This window comes from Amblyomma americanum, chromosome 1 (assembly GCF_052857255.1).
Source record: "Amblyomma americanum isolate KBUSLIRL-KWMA chromosome 1, ASM5285725v1, whole genome shotgun sequence".
NCBI lineage: Eukaryota > Metazoa > Arthropoda > Arachnida > Ixodida > Ixodidae > Amblyomma > Amblyomma americanum.
The window spans coordinates 288,349,876-288,366,295 of NC_135497.1; the positions used below are offsets into that span (position 1 = coordinate 288,349,876).

Consider the following 16,420-nt stretch of genomic DNA (forward strand, 5'->3'; position numbering starts at 1 on the left):
AACTCACCCTAAGATGTCACAATGAAGGAGATGTATTTTTGAAACACCTGGCACCGCCTGCGAGGTTGGAGGGGGGGGGGGGGGAGGGAAGGGTGATTCCTGGCTGGGGGTGCGGGGCGAAATCGCGGCTCGTAGAAAAAACTGCAAGCGAAAAACTCGGAAATATTTTTCTCGTTTCAGAGAGAACCCATGGGGCGGAAGGCTGTTATCAGTTGGCGACTTCTTTGAAGAAGAGTGTGACAAAGCAGGCTACATCATTTCAAAATTGTCTGTTTAAAACTGGACGAGAAATATGTGTTGTGAAACCGGACATACCCCCAAAAAAAGGTGCCCTATAACTGGGTGTTTCACAAATTCCGCGCTTTTATCGCGTCGTTTTAATAATATAGGTTCGAGATGATGTAGCGTACTTTGTCACACTCCAAAGCAGTTGCCAACTGTTAACAAGTATCTGCTTGCATGGGTGCTCTGTGAAACGAGGCAGGTATTTCTGAATGTTTTGCTTACATGTATTTCTATGCGTCGCACTCCGGCCCCGAAACCGCAGCGCGGAATCACCCTCATGCGCACGTAACGCAGTGTTTTAGAACGGTGTAAGAGTACACGTCAGTTTGCACGGGCTAAGTGGAGGAAGTGCAGCAATACATGGCAGTGAAAAAAAAAGTTTATTACTCTAGATTCAGAAATGACAACACGCAGGGTTACTTTAAAAAACACGCTTGTACAGAGCGAAAGTCAGTCTAAAATAAATAATTTTGCTGTGCACAAAAATTTTTACGAGAAAGCACATAACGCGCTCATATAAGCACACTGACCCGCATGTCATCCTGCATGATGCCAAAATCCCGCGATACCTGTAGTCCTCGTGAAGTCGTTTCTCTTCTCTTTTGCACTGTCCCAAAGAAACTCCTCGCCTAATTAAAGCTAGCGTGAATACACCCGTCTTCTTGGGAGGTTACGCGCACTGATGAAAATTGCCTTCACTTGTAATGAAAACCCGTGGTCCGCTGCTTTCGAACCAGGTTCTCGGACCTCAAGTTTCATGTTAGAGGACATGTGACAAACTAGCTTGTGGCACATTATCGCCAGATAGCGTATCTCCGGAGGGGTCTTGGATATTGTTCAAATCATAACTATATAGCGAATACAGCTACACTATATTGGCAGTGTACCCGAAAGTCGTCAACGGTTCCACTGGCACTTAGCAACAAATTAATGTAACGTTAATTGAAAACGTCGTTTCCGTCCTTTGTACGTTCTACAAGAAATTAATGACAACAACGTTTGACACGAATTTCTTGTACGTTATAGTTTAACAAACCGATTAGGCTTCAACAGACAATATTATGAGTACTAGCCGACGTGTATATCTGAAGCAATAAATACGTTACTACGTCAGAAACTATAGGGTAAACAGTCTGTGTATACTGTAGTCGCAAAAAAAAATCTAGGCTAAGCATGAAGTATGCACCTCACAAAGGCTTATTCGCCTTTGATTTAGCGATGGCTTCAATTTGCAGCTACGACGCTAAAGCCGAATTTCAGCTGCAATTCACGCTACCTCAGTTGAAAATGGACATCGTTTGACTGTAGACCACGACCGACTCAACATTTCTGGCCATAGTTTGTAGCATTCTGCATGTCACCATGCCTGAATAGAAGTCGGTTGCAGAGGAAATTACAAGCACTTGGGCAGCACCGCACAAGATGTTGTTCAAGAAAGAATCACGCCAACAACGGCATACTCGCGCGCAGCACTCAACCCGTGATAAATGCACCAGCTAAGCTCTTTATATAAGAAATGATTGATGCGCGCACAACATCCAGGCTCGCATGCAGTCAAGACAAAGAGAAATCAGTGGACAGTACGCAAAAACCGACAATAAACAAAATATATGACTGTAGTTCTTTTCTGGGATCACCTGCAGTCCTGCGCTTTCGGCAGTTGACGAGTTCAGTCTATCGATCCTTCTGACACCACTGAATAAACAGTTATTCTGGGACTTTACGGTGGCGTAGTTGCAACTGGCCTGAGCAATGTCCCGAGACAGCTTATTTCAACGCCTAACATCATTTTTTTTCACTACAGTTCTGTGCCCGCAGTCTTGATAACAGTGTGAAAGACAGACACGTCAAGAAACGCAATGATCGTTCCGTGCACTACGATAGTCAGAATATAGTTTGAGGTCATAATGAAGGACCTCTCCCGCTCCACTGATGTACTGCGGAAGAACTATAGTATACAATAGAAATAAAAAGGGAGTCAGAAAATATAGTACTTTTCGTTTACGTGAGCATGTGCCAGCGTTAAGTGTAAACACCAAGATTTGACCCCTACTGGGTCGGGGAATGGAAATAGTATGAGGCCAGATATGTACCACATAAAGCCGTGCTGTCAGATTTTACAGCCACCAGGCAGTCACCGAGTCAGAAGAGACTAAAAGGTCACGCGAAAATCTTCGTACCGCCACATTCAAAGCCTCTCCCAGGCAATATTCATAATGCGGTCAAGAATGGTTGGATATGCTTCTTGCAGTTGGTGCTTGCAACACCTCAGATATGTTTCCAGTCTTCGATGTAAATACGTAGGTAGTAGAACGTCTACTGTGGCAAAAGCGCTTCATAAACACAGAAAAAGAACGGCAGCCATATATATTCCACCACACTGTTTATAACCAGCGACGTTTCATCGACAAACAAGTGACTAACAGTATGCTACACTGGGTACAGAAACCTAGTTATTCAGCCAGAGCAGCTGAAATTTTGTGAATGCCACTCAGAGTCGATCCCACGAGGGGCCAATTTGCAAGCACCAGCTGGGAAATCGCACCGTCAGATTAGCTACCAAGTGATGCAAGAGCCCACCGCACAACTGATGCGCTGCGTACGAGGCGCGAATCACTTTCTGGTGTGTAAGTCCATCTATTACGCGGCTTCTGTGGTGCGCATGCGGCGGCCTCGAACCACGCTGTACGAGATAAAGTTATCGCACACACAAATGCAGCAGACATTCTTGCAATGCTTGGAATGTCTTGGAACGACGCTCAACCTCATCTCCCTTCTATAGCTCTACGCTGCTGAACCTAACTGCCGCACTGGCCGGCGCAGGCCTAGTTGAGGGCATTCGCCGGCACCGCTGGGGAAATGGTCTCGAGAAGATTTACCTCCAGCCCGAAAACCCAAGCCGCCCGAACCTCGGGAGACGAGAACAGCGTCGAAGCATACCGCACAGACTCCGTCACACTTGTGCGCAGCGCGTGGCCGCCATGCTTTGGAGTGCGGTGACGACGTTTAGAGATGGCTTTGTGCTCTACGAAGTTCTCCGCACTCAGTACGTGCTGCGGCATTGAAGCTGGCTTATTCATTATAGTGCAGAATGCAGACCATAGAGAAAGTGGCGACTATCGCCAACGCACTCCAGAGCCCACTCCTCGCGCACTCCACCCAAGCGCGGTGACGGTTGTACTACTCGAAACAGGTGCTGTACAGCGCTACACAGAACAAAGTGCAGTAGCGGTCAGGCCAGCGCCCACCTCCGTGTAGAAACTCTGAAAACTCTCGCACTTGCACGTCGAAAGCAAAGTGGGCGGTCTTTGGACCTTTTGTAGCAGCGTATATAGTGCCGAGCGCCCCGTGGTGCCGTTCGCTTGTATCGTCCCAGCACGCGCACGTATGAACCCATTGCTGCGCGTCGGACATGACCGCAGAGTTCTTTCTCCAAACTTGTGCCCCTCGGCTGCTGCCGGGCTCAGATGGAGCGATAGAGGAGGATGGTCATGTCCCGGTAGGCCATGCGCACGTAGCACTGCTTGGAGTGGGTGACGCAGCTTCCCCAGTTGCGCCCCACCACGCAGTGCCACGTCGGCTGGAACATCTGGTCGAAGTCCTGCTTGATGCTCTCGGCCACGTGCTTCTCGGTCGAGTACAGCTTCACCGCCTGGCTCGCCGACTCGACGGCGGCACGCTGCATCTCCTGAGGCATGTCGGCCGCCTGGATCTTCACCTCGGGGCTCTCCTCGCCGCCGCACACCGTGGACGCGGTCGGCGTGACGCACGTTAGGCGCGCGCCGCCAACGCCAGCCCCCAGGATGCCACCTCGCTCCGAGCCGCCTCCGCCCGCGGGACGGCTGCTAACGTAGAAGGAGGACTTGTGGCGGCCGTTTTGCCTGCGGTGAGGAAAAACAGACACCATGACAATCCTCCACGACACGCAGAGCTCATCTGCGACCCAGACCCCTAATATTTAAAACGAAGACATGGGCATGTGTAATAAAATGCCGTTGACCTACTCACTATACCCCGAACAGTAGTTTTCTCGCGTTGCCCGAGTATGGTCTTTGAGCCACACTCGAACAGCGTGCCTTGATAGTGTATGACTGGAACAGCCTGTCTTGATATTTGACGAAATGAACTAACTTTAGTTGCACCCGTGGCACGAAACCTCGATTAGCACACCCATATAGGTCAGGCCGAAGGCAGCAATTATTTATAAAGCCATCTTAGCGGAATGACACTCTCCACTTCATTTGTGGCATATCTGCCTGCAGCTCGAAGGTAGCTGGGCAAATGTCATTCTGTGCAAAGTAATTGTCTGAGTGCCAAGTAGAACTACAACGTCAGCGCGTCTCTGTACACCAGCCCGCACTTTTTTTTCACTCTCTCTTTCACACAAAAGCGGAGCTCATAAGGAACCTTTGGCGGCTTTCTAGAAACATTTCTAGTTCGTGCTAAAGGCCTCACCCACAATGAAATAAAGTATTTACTTGAGCGATTCAACACATCTCTCCACAGACGCGTATTTAGAAAATACGCGTCTCAAGAAATAGGGAATGCCGAATTTACAGCCGCGAAGAAAGCAGTGGTCATAGACAGGCACGGCGCACAATCAGAAGATTCCAGACAAACATGGGAATGCGTTGTCTCCAAGCACTAACATTATTTCTGCAGCTGAAAACTTAGCGCTTTGGGGCAATTTCGCATAACAATTCGGGTCGCCAGCAATCTCGTATTGTAAAGTAAAGACAGCGTTGTCCAAAGCAGCTAATTCATATAACCTGGCTGCTTGCGAGACGATAGTTTTCGTCACCCGTATTTTAATCCACTAAGGCTACCTATCTCTTTAGAGGCCTTTGTTTTCAGATCAGCAACGGTCGAAAGCCTGTCGCAGACTATCATTCAATAACCTGTGTTGTAAGCTGAGTTGTACATGACGCGTTCCAAGTAATTGATTACTTATAATCAATAAGTGTTACGGTTTATGGGGGTTTAACGTCCCAAAGCGACTCAGGCTACGAGGGACGCAGTATAGTGAACGACTCCGGAAATTTCGACCACCTGGAGTTCTTTCACGTGCACTGACATCGAACAGTGCACAGGCATTTAGAATGTTGCCTACTTCGAAATCCGATCGCCGCGGCCGGGATCGAACCCGCGTCTTTCTGGTCAGCAGCCGAGTGCCATAACCACTCAACCACCGCGGCGGCATAGTAGTCAATAACGTTTTCTCTGAATTTTGTAATTGATCGATTACTTTTTCTCAAACGATCACATTCCGGGAAATGCAGTTAATTTTTTCTGTCACTGATTACTGGTAATCAGTTCCTTTTTTCCAAACGCTAGCATCCAACGGCACAGTTTTGAGAACCTCAACCGGACCGCAAACACAGGTGCTAGCGGGGATGTTCCATTCGTGACAGAGCGAGAACGAACTGGCTGCGGAGAAGCATTGCGTGCGATCGTTTCCACAGGGAAAGTAGACTGTGCCTCTCAATCCCGCCATTGTCAGCGAACTTCGTGCCAGCCTCGTGCCTCATGGATGTTTCATTTATTGGCTGGCTGTCTACTTCTGTAGATATCCTATTAAGCCGCTGGTTGGAGCCCGACAATCAGAGGAAACTCGTGAAAAAAAAGTTCGCATTCGTGTACAGGCATTGAGCTTGCAGAGCGGAACTGCATCAGCAAGAAATCGCGTTCCACGCGATTATTAAAAAAAACTGCAAGCTCCTTCACAAGTTCGAAGCAGCTTGGCCGCAGACACAGCATTATAACACGTGAACATGCGCCCGCAGCCTACCACAATCAACCAAACCCTTAAGGTAAGCAAAGGAGCAAAGGGACGTTAGCAGGCGGCATCACGGCAGCGTTGGGTACCCTGCAGCGTCAGTGGCGGCAGTATCAGTTAAGCGAACAAAGAAAAGTAAGAGAAATAAACCCGGCACGCTAACGCAGCTCCTCATGAGCATGTCGCTCCCTGTAGTGGGTTGGCAAGGCATCCCTGCAACGCATAGATTTAGCGAGTAGTCAGCGTATCTGCTAATCTATTTGAGAGGAAACGCGGGAAAAATGAGCGAAGACAACTTTGAGAAACAACTCCTCACCAAATTTATTAACGCGTAATAAAATATCAAGCTGCAGTAGTTGATTGTAGTCTGAGTACATGTGTGTTATGGCAATGAAAAATAACAAGATAGAAATCGATTAATTTTCTGTATTTTTTCAGTTACTTTTCTGGGGCTGTTGTTGACCGCTGCAATCATTTATATTTCAGATGGAATAATTGTAACTGTGGTCAAATTTTTATTACATATGTGTTTATTTTTGCTGTGTGATTTACTTTAGTGTCCGAAGTTATACGAGGCATTGAAGCCTAATTTAACCATGGGAGGTGTACTTGCTCGGCCCTTAAAGCATATATTATTTCACCCGTGGCCGTTCTGAACGAATATATATTCCATTATGCTTACTTCACCGTGGGAATTCGTATGAGTGATAACTTTTAGATCTAAAAGAAACATGCGAAAACCTAGCTCACGATGACTCTTTCAAACCATCAGGATGCGAGAAAAGTATATACACAGCTAGTTCGACGCCTGAGTGATCCAAAAAAGGACGAATTTCACCGGCTTTCAGTCTTTTCGTATAGCCATGTTTTTGTCTTCTCTCCTAATTGTGAAGTGGCTATTACAGCTGCGCTGTTAAAATCGATTGCCGACATTCGTAATTTCAAATCAACAGAGCTCTTGGTGATCTCAGTGTTAACAAAATAGCTACGGATGAATTAGCCGGGCTGCTAGCTCTACTAGCTCTATGTTTGGGCATCTTCACAATGTTTCGGGTCATCATTTCTCTTTTTGTTATCCCGGCGTCATACCTTGTGTGTTTTAGCCACGTCCACCACGTCCGTGACTAAAGTAAGTTAGAGGATGCAGTCACTTCTGCCGTTCGATAGCTAGTTCGTGTTCAGAGATACCAAACAGGAGTTTCACTAACGCTCTCGTGCTCACGCCATCAAATTAACGAAACAATTTCAACCACAGACAGTTCCGTTTTCCCGTTCCTGCCCCCTACTGTGTGAAAATTTACCAGGCAACGGGACTTGCTTGTCAGCTTTATGGTGGAGCCCTTACGAAACCCTTAAAGGTAAAAAATAAGGCTCTCCTTATCTTACGCACATTTAGAGCCTGAGGGGTGCCTTACATGCTTCGCTACACGGTTAAGGAACAAACTTGTTACTTGATTATATTTGGCACATACTGTAGATCGTTGCGCTTGGGCGAAAAAATGCATCATAAGTACTCGCAACACCGGGCTGTCATTCTGTGAGCATTCGATTCCTCATGCTAAATCATTCAAAGGCAACTTTAATAATGTGAGAAAAAAGAAGAACACAGCATTGCATCACTCACATGGGAGCTATCATGGGCTTAGGCACGTAGTCTTCCACATCCTTGAGACGCTCCAGCCTTTCGGAAAAGTAGTCCGCGTTGTTGGACAGTTCTGAGAAAATGCAGTGAGATCAAAGATTAATAAAATCCAACACCGGCGCTGGTCTTCGAGAGTTTTCACTCAATGATTAGCGCGTTCTTCTAGCCGCCTTCCCAGTTCCATCGTGTTTACGCTCACTAAGGCATAAAGACGGCGCCGTCCGTCCTGGACGTCACACCTACATGAGAGAAACGAAGTCACACATGCAAAGATACGGCAGTAGGGAACAGGGAAGATGAAATTTTCGGCAGCACGAAACTGAAGAAGGTGGAGGAGGAAAGTTCAGCACGCTCACCAAAGCTTTAACAAGGAATCAGCGAACTAAGGTATTTCATTTCTACCGTTTTAATTTAATTTATTTATTTATTGAGGGACCTGTAAGGACCCGAAAGCAGGGGAAAGACTACTGCGTTCAAGTTTGTGCATGCGAGCGACTGTATAATGTGTCCTCTTGTTTTTTTTTAAACTTTGCGATTCTTTCAGATTACCACCATGCTGAGTGGCCGTATGTGCATTTTAGTCGCAATATAAAGCAAGCTTCGAAATTAATGTCAGCGTCGCCAAAATCGCACAGGTATGCCGTATTGTGGAAGCGGGGGCGCTGGTCATTTAAATATCTAGACTGTTCTGGATCTACTCGTCACTGTTTACCACCTTGGCCATCGTAAGTTTGTCTACAGTTACTGCCCGCTGCGACTGCCGGCCAGCCGCGAACTGTTTTCGCAGGTGAAGGGTTTGAAGATGCAGCTACAGACCAGTGCATGCCAACTATTGTTTTCAGTGGCACGCATGGTATCAGGAAGAGAATGTGCAACAAAGGAATCACCTTCCAGCTACCGTTGTTCCAAAAACCCTGGTTAATAGTTTAATATTTCATCTCTGTGAGTCCGAATTCGGAGCTAAGGCAGAATCTTAAGTAAGGAGCCGCTCAGAACGACCAATTTGTCTCGCTGTGCATTCGTTTTACAGTAATAGCGCCAGATGAGACTTCCTTCGGGGTGAACTGCGTTGTGTTCGTGTGTAGTAACTGACATCTCCCACGCTCTCTTGCCTGCAGCTGGACAGTTATAATGCCACCCAGGTGTGCTCAGGGGCACTGGGCAGGTGTGCTGTGCCGAGCCATGTGAGACCTTAACGCTGAAAGCTGCCACACGGCTGAAAAACTAACGGACAAGGAAACCATCAGATCCGCTTAGCCAATTGGCCCGGTGATCGGGTGGCGATAGCGTATTTAACAGTACAGCAGTGAGCTTATTCAACAGTACAGCAGTGAGTGACCATTGTAGTGCCAGCGAGTCCAGCACCTATTTGCACGCTAAAAAGCGAGAAATAGTTGTAAACATTTGTGCGCATCGCACTCTTACCTTTCCGAAAGGCACTCAAGCCGCCATTCTTGGCTTTCTTGTAAAATGATATGACGCAGGCTACGCTGTATATCTGCATAAAAAAAATGAATACAAGAATGTTTCAGGTGTCCAACGATATATGAGACAGATACTGCGCCATTTCCTTTCCCCAAAACCAATTATTAATATTATTACTATTAATATTATTATTATTAAAGAATGTTTCAGAATTCGCTCCACGGAGAGAAAACGCGTGTATGGCCGATAAAACGGCCGTCTTGGGTTCAAATGACGTGACCGTCGATTCACGTTTCATATGTTTTCTTTGTGCCCGTCAACGGATGACACCACGGGAAAATTCTACTCTCTTGTCCTTTTCCTCACAATAAGAAGTACCGTGCCACGGCGTGTAAGTAGCGGTATCCTCAGGTGCAGTTTGCGACCATACCGAAACACGTCGTCACAGCAACAATGCCCAGAAACAGTTTCGAAAACGAAAACCTCCTCGAACGCATTCGTTGCCGAACAACGATGCGTGCATTCGCACATACATGAGCTACCGCTCTGGTTTTCATCAGCGTGCGAATCCCAGAAGCACAGCTAGCGCCGCGTAAAGCTAAAATGCCGGAAGGAAAGCGACCATGCAACCGGTACGACGTGTTCGACGTGGGGCCGGCGCTTACCCGTAGTCCGGTAAGGAAGCCCACGACAATGGAGACGAGCACGTCCGTGGTCCCGCAGCTTGACTGCGAGCAATGGGAGAAGGAAAAAGAAAGTAAATACGTAGGAAGAGCGTAGTACGTAGCGATGGGTGTAAACATTAAAAAAAATTCGGAGACACTTAAGCTCTGCCTTAAGAATATGACGCGATATCATTAAAGGTCCCCTTAAGCAGCCTGGTGCCCTCTTTGCACCTCGCTTCGCAGACACGAACACTGTCGGACAAGACACATTAGGCCTCCCTTTAACCGAGTAGAACGAACGTGCCTCGTTGGACTAGAGGTAGAGTGACTCGCGACCCAAAGATCATAGGTCGAATTAACATCTAATTACCTAAATTTGCTTAGCGCAATTAATTTGCATGCACGTCATAATCACGTTTAAGTTATGTTTCAACCTTATGATCACAGTTTAACGTTTATCCACAATTTCAATTTCACAGCTCCACGTGTGACATCACGGCCCTCTCGACCAATCCGCTCTTTCTCTACACGCCAACTACGACGCAAGGTTCTCCACTGAACGGGGCCCGTAATTCTATTCTATTAAAAATGTCCTTTTTCTTTTAAATTTACCGAACGGCGTATATTGCGAACCTCGTAAACTATTCACACAGTTTTCCAGCTGCAGCAACGCGTGGCTACAACATTCAGTTTCAATTAGTCAAATTTATATTTTCCAGCGAAACCCGCAGATTTATAGTTGTACTCAACACCACTGCCTTAGTTAAAACCAGCGTTAATGCGCCAGCAGGTGAGCGCATCAGCTAGTATCTGCGCTGAAGTATCCGATGAAAAAATCATTGGGCAAAGAAAGACGACTGAACATAATAACAACGTCTTCTAGGATTCTGCGCACCCAATATAAAAGAACACGTTGGCACAAGCCGTTTTACCTACGCGATCGCTCCATCAGATTGTACTCAATGCACAGTCTGCACTCTACTGCAGCATTGCTGCCCTTGAGGCATGCTTGTTTATGCTGAGACACCCTATCTTTCGCTATATAGAGAAGCTTGATTCTTCACGGCGTGTCACGTTTACGCAGTGGCATTATTCAAGAATAAGTGCAGGTATTCGTAGCACATACTCGGTCCCAAAATTTGCACCGCCGTACTTAACTGGGCTTAAACTTGATGGTAGCATAACTACCGAGGTGCAAATGACCCGGCGCAAAAACCCCGCGTCCCAAGAGCCTCGGCAGCATCTGCCCCGTGCTATAATCACCGGGTGCCAAAAGTGCTGTCCGAAGTCCCCTTGCCAAAATCTCCGCTTACTATATACCGGTTCTGAGTATACTTTGCGAACAGTATGGCATCAGCACCGCTGGTGAGGTCACTGCAGGCTAAGATTTTTATCCTTCACAACTTTGCTCGGTTATCATACAACAACCTGAAATTAGAAGCCGCTTCAAATCCCCAAAGTTCCATCCTAATCATAGTTTACAGGGCGTGTGGACGACATGAAACGCAGCTATTCAAAAATGAAACCAGTACCAAGACCGCACTAACAACCTTAAAAAGTTTAGGCACAGATCAGTCACGGCAAGAAAAACATCTCCATAAATTGCACTGTAAAAGCAATTGTTTGTTTGTTCATGCGATCCTTTTTGTTTGCTTGTTTTCATTAGCCGGAAGAAACCCGCATACTAGGCAGACAGACGGATAGAAAAACTATTTAATCAAAGTTGTTCGGGACACGCAGGTCCCCGGGCCATCGCACACCAGACTCCACTAAAGTGCTTATATTCCGTGGGTCCATAACACTGGCAGCCTGGCTGGTCTCGACGGTCTGCGTTTGCGGGTCCTCGGAGCAGAGCAGGATCTCCCAGTCATGTCTCACGATGTCTGGTGCTCCAGGCCCCGCGGGGGAGGGTCCGCCGGGCAAAGGGAGAGCATGTAGATGGTGGATGCGAATGGTTCGGGACAAAGGGTGCTCGGTGGGTGGAGAAACACGGGTGGTAATGGAATAGGGTGGTTGGATGGGTGTCTCGAGTCGCTTCCAGAGTGTCGCATGCCTAATGTACAGGGAGGGGTGAGGTGGGGGGTAGAGGCGATGCGCTGGAAGAGTGCATGCGCTCCTTCGTGAATCCCGGATCGGAGGCCACGCGAACCAGCTTAACAGAACCTCGGGATAAAAGGTTAGCAGCTTCGTTTCCGAGATTCCCAGAGTGCGCAGGCACTCATATCAGTTCCACATGGCGGGGCGGGGGTAGAACGAGCAACTCCAGTGTGCAAAAAGCAGAAACATGGAGTCGGCCTCGCACAAAATTTAGTATCGTTGTTTTTCAGTCTGTTATGTAATGCAGTTCCGTATGGGTGACGGCAATGTCAATCCCATCCTCCTCTGCAACTCTGAGCAGGCATCTGGGGGAAAGGGCAGTGTGATGAGTGGGGAGAGGGAGGGGTCCACCACGGCGCCAACCACTTCCTCTCCCGTGCAGGTGACATCCACCCTTACTGCGTCTGGTTCTGAGCCGTAATATCGGCGTAGTGCCTTAGCACGAGCTCAGCGGCGCTGCTCGTGGAGGTGTGGGTCCATGTTCTTCCTGAGTAGCTTGATAAGCAGCTTCCGGTGGATGTGGCGTTGGATGGGGAGGAGCGTTGGGTCGTTGGCCGGTATCCGGATACCGAGGGAGTCCAGGATGCGCCTGCCAGTGGATGTCTATGTGAGGCGAATGTATTGGGCTTCTCGGTGGGCCTCCACGAGTTCCCCGATAGTGTCGTAGAGGCCGAAGCCAAGCAGTCGGTACGTGAGTGTATTAAGGGGTGATCTGAGTGCTACTTTGTACTCCTTGAGTATTAAGGCGTTCAAAGCGTAAGTATCGCGTTTGCATAAGTCTAAGTACGGCGTGGTGTAAAGCACATGGCTGAGGACGAAGATATTCATATGAGTACTGCGAGATACGAGGCGCACTGATGGTGGAAGACGCTGAGACATGCATTACGTTCGCAGCGTAGCCTCAAACGTTATGTGTCGCATTTGCACACCATGTGTATCTGCCACAAAATGGACGGACTTAGATAGGAGAAAAAAGAGCTTATGACGCATAAACCGGTAGCTTATGAGTAATTAACGGGCATCACTCTTTGCGGCCACAGTTACGTTCTGGAACAAGCATCTCAACGAGTGCCTTCTAGCAATAGGCCGCTGCCCATTTCATAATTTAGTTGCATGTTTGCAGTCAGTGAGAGGTCCCCTCGCATGCCATAAGCACGAACACCGTTCCTATTCGTAACTGCAGTGCCTAGCTGATTGCGTCAACGTCTCTCCTATCAAATGACCGTTAGGAAAGGCTAAAAGGGCGCTCCATGTAAAAGGGTCGTCGGCGGGACCATGGATAGAATCAAATATCGGAACAGTCATAGCTATGCATGTAACGCGCGTAGACTGAAGACTTACCACATGTGCGTGAATAGGGATAGATGGATATGTGATAACTGTCCCAGCACTCACCGACGTCATGCCCAGAGGGCGCATCAGTGCGTCAGACCATTGCGCATCAGTTGCAGAATTCAGCCGCGCAACACAGTTCACCAATGAGCCAGCGTTTTGTAAGCGACATAATTTATGATCGAACCTGTTTTGCGTTAAGTTTATCAGAATGAAGTGTATCAAGACGCCCAAACCACCTCCACCGGGGATACCGAACAGACGTTCGACTGCGGTGATCGTACTGCGTTCGGTCTCTCCTTACACTGTCATCTTTCTCTCGTTGTACTATAGACGCAGGGAACTGTCAGTAGCACGCGTGCTGCTGAGAAATCAAAGAGCAGCAAATCTGCCTTTCTTTGGTCCCACTGTTTAGGCTATAAAAAAAGGGCCACGCAACGCAGAATCGTCGCGCACCACTTTGGCTGCTTCTCAGTGCCTGAGGGCATTGCATGGCTAAAGCAAGGGCACCGAAATGACTAATGCACCCACATTCTGCAGGGATAGTACTCTGTCTTCTGTGCACATAGCGTCTGGTTGCTGAATCCACTGCTTCCTCAATGGCCGACAGCAACATAAAAATACCCGCAACAAGTTTTCTTGAGTATGTTGCTGAAAAAAAGCCTAACGAAATGGTATGAAGTGAAGCGCACCTTTAGCGTTGTCAATCGCAGGGCAGTAAAGGCAGCGAACTGGTCGGCTTCTGTGATGTATGGCGTTCGCATCGTCATGGGGTAGAGCCGGTCTCGCATGACGTACTGCAGCCAAGAGAAAAGAACCCATATCAAGCTTAGGTTTCACAGAGAAGCAACAGATACAACAAAAATAGCGCGGCTACAGTGAACTAGAAGTATTCTAGTGCAGTTCTTCGAGTTCACTGTACTTCTAGTGTAATGTACACACAATACTTCTGGTTCACTGTAGCGCGGGCCTCTCCTTGCCGTCACTGGCGCCATCTGGCGCGAAGAGAAAGAAGCATAGAGGTACAGACGCGCTACGATGACGTCTGTAGGAGTCCAGTGGCCTCTTCCTCGCACTGCGCGCCAAGAGAGGTGGAAGAGACACACTGACAGGGCGAAGCCGTGCATTGGCCACATCGGCCTCGAGGAGAGTTCAGAGATTTAAGAGGAAAGACTGAGAAAAAGCTCACGCCGCAACAACCATGTCCGCCGAAGTATATCACAGGTGTATTTTTAGCTAAAGATACACAAAGGATACACCTATGGCAAGGAGCCCTCTCTACAGTCGGTGATAGCCTCCCTAACACAACCCCGTAAGGCCAGGCCAAGCCTCCTGTCCATTCTCTTCACACTAGCAGAAGAGGCGGTCATTCCGCTGACTCCTAAGTGGCTAAAGACTCACCGGTAGGTGCACTACAGTACTACGTGGGTTTCCTTCCTTCTGGAAACGCTCTTTCCCCTCCTGGCTTTAATACATTCGTCGGACATTATTTTTTTAAAGTAAACGTAATTTCTGGTCTGCGGACTAGGATAGAAAGGACGAGTGACTGCGCCGACAGCAGCATGGGCCCAGTTCTGTTTAGGAGAAGGAGGTTAAAAAAAAAGGAAAGGCCGAGTAAAGAAGAGAAAAAAGTGTACCTACTCAACACGCGCCACTTATAGTTGTGCTGCAGAAGCCTACGAGCGCGCGGCCGCACTTTCCGGGCTTGTGTAGGCTCGTGAGCGCGCTCACACATGAGGAGGCCGTAGCCTCCCGCTCGTAGGGTCGTGCACAACTGCAACAAGTTTACTGTGGGTGGGTGAACTCCACTTGTGCTCGGGACCTGTGTATCGCAACTTCGACATCCACAGTGTACATGCTCCAGCGGGCCACCTTTAAAAGCCACATAACTGTAGTGCCGCTTTGGTTGCCGCAGCAGGTGAGTTTTGCGACGTTGTATGGGCCTGCCAGTTCTCATGTTTTTCAGCTCTTATACCACATGGATTTGCAACACAGAGTGTGCAGTATGCCTAGCTCTCCTAAGATGATTCCACACGCTACAGAAATTCTTGCTCCGCGGAAAAGGACTAATGAAGAACGTAACTCTTTTCGTACTCCGTTAGCCGATCGAATCGGCTAATGGACTGCTAAAACGCAGCCATCCTATCGGGCACTTGCGCATTTTGGAGAGGTGGTCAGCTACCAGTTTGTAATAAAAAATACACAATTGCAAGTATGTCTGCTTAAGAGCGCAAATGCGAAAGCCTTTCCCAGTCCTCATTCTACCTTCATTTTCTGTTATTTTATGTATTTTTTTACGCGACAGCGTATCATATTCCTTCCCTTACGGCGTGGTTCGGTTGTCCACCCGACATGTGAGACAGGCGTCATTTGCTTTCCTTATAATGAATTTACATATCATTTTCCTTCGGTTTGGGTTTTATGGTTTTATGGGGGTTTAACGTACCGAAGCGACTCAGGCTATGAGGCACTTTCCTTCCCGTAAAGGAAGGAAAATCCCCACACAATGCTAGGATTCCGAAGCCATCTATCAACACAAGACGTAATGCTTCAAATCTCAGAACTCCTACATCCCAGACATTGCAAACGCACACGAGCACTGCTAGCCTTAGACCTCACTAAGGCGTTTGACAATGTCCAACACAAAGCCATACTGGACGCCTTATCCAATCTAGGAGTCGGGACTTGAACACATATCTACATAGCAGCTTTCCTAGGAGACTACACATAATAATAATAATAATAATAATAATAATAATAATAATAATAATAATAATAATAATAATAATAATAATAATAATAATAATAATAATAATAATAATAATAATAATATTTGGTTTTTGGGGAAAGGGAATGCCGCAGTATCTGTCTCATATATATCGTTGGACACCTGAACTGCGCCGTAAGGGAAGGGATAAAGGAGAGAGTGAAAGAAGAAAGGAAGAAAGGGGCGCCGTAGTGGAGGGCTCCGGAATAATTTCGACCACCTGGGGATCTTTAAAGTGCACTGACATCGCACAGCACATGGGCGCCTTAGCGTTTTTCCTCCATAAAAACGCAGCAGCCGCGGTCGGGTTCGAACCCGGGAACTCCGGATCAGTAGTCGAGCGCCCTAACCACTGAGCCACCGCGGCGGGGTAAGGAGACTACACAGCGGAAATCAAAATAGGCCCTATAGAGTCCCCCTCCTTTCCTCTG

At 47.7% G+C, this 16,420-nt stretch overlaps 1 protein-coding gene across 3 annotated transcripts in view; it reads right to left on the reverse strand.

Moving 5' to 3' along the window:
• Positions 1-647: 647 nt before the first annotated feature.
• LOC144115235 (uncharacterized) overlaps positions 648-16,420 on the reverse strand; it is a 112,520-nt gene continuing 96,747 nt past the window's right edge. For all 3 annotated transcript variants that reach the window (XM_077649520.1, XM_077649518.1, XM_077649519.1), the window contains exons 5-9: positions 13,915-14,019; positions 9,794-9,856; positions 9,129-9,201; positions 7,686-7,776; positions 648-4,166 (exon numbers count right to left, since the gene is read on the reverse strand). In XM_077649520.1, the coding sequence (XP_077505646.1) occupies positions 3,749-4,166; positions 7,686-7,776; positions 9,129-9,201; positions 9,794-9,856; positions 13,915-14,019 (750 nt within the window). In that variant the 3' untranslated portion in view covers positions 648-3,748. The remainder of the gene's footprint in view (positions 4,167-7,685; positions 7,777-9,128; positions 9,202-9,793; positions 9,857-13,914; positions 14,020-16,420) is intronic.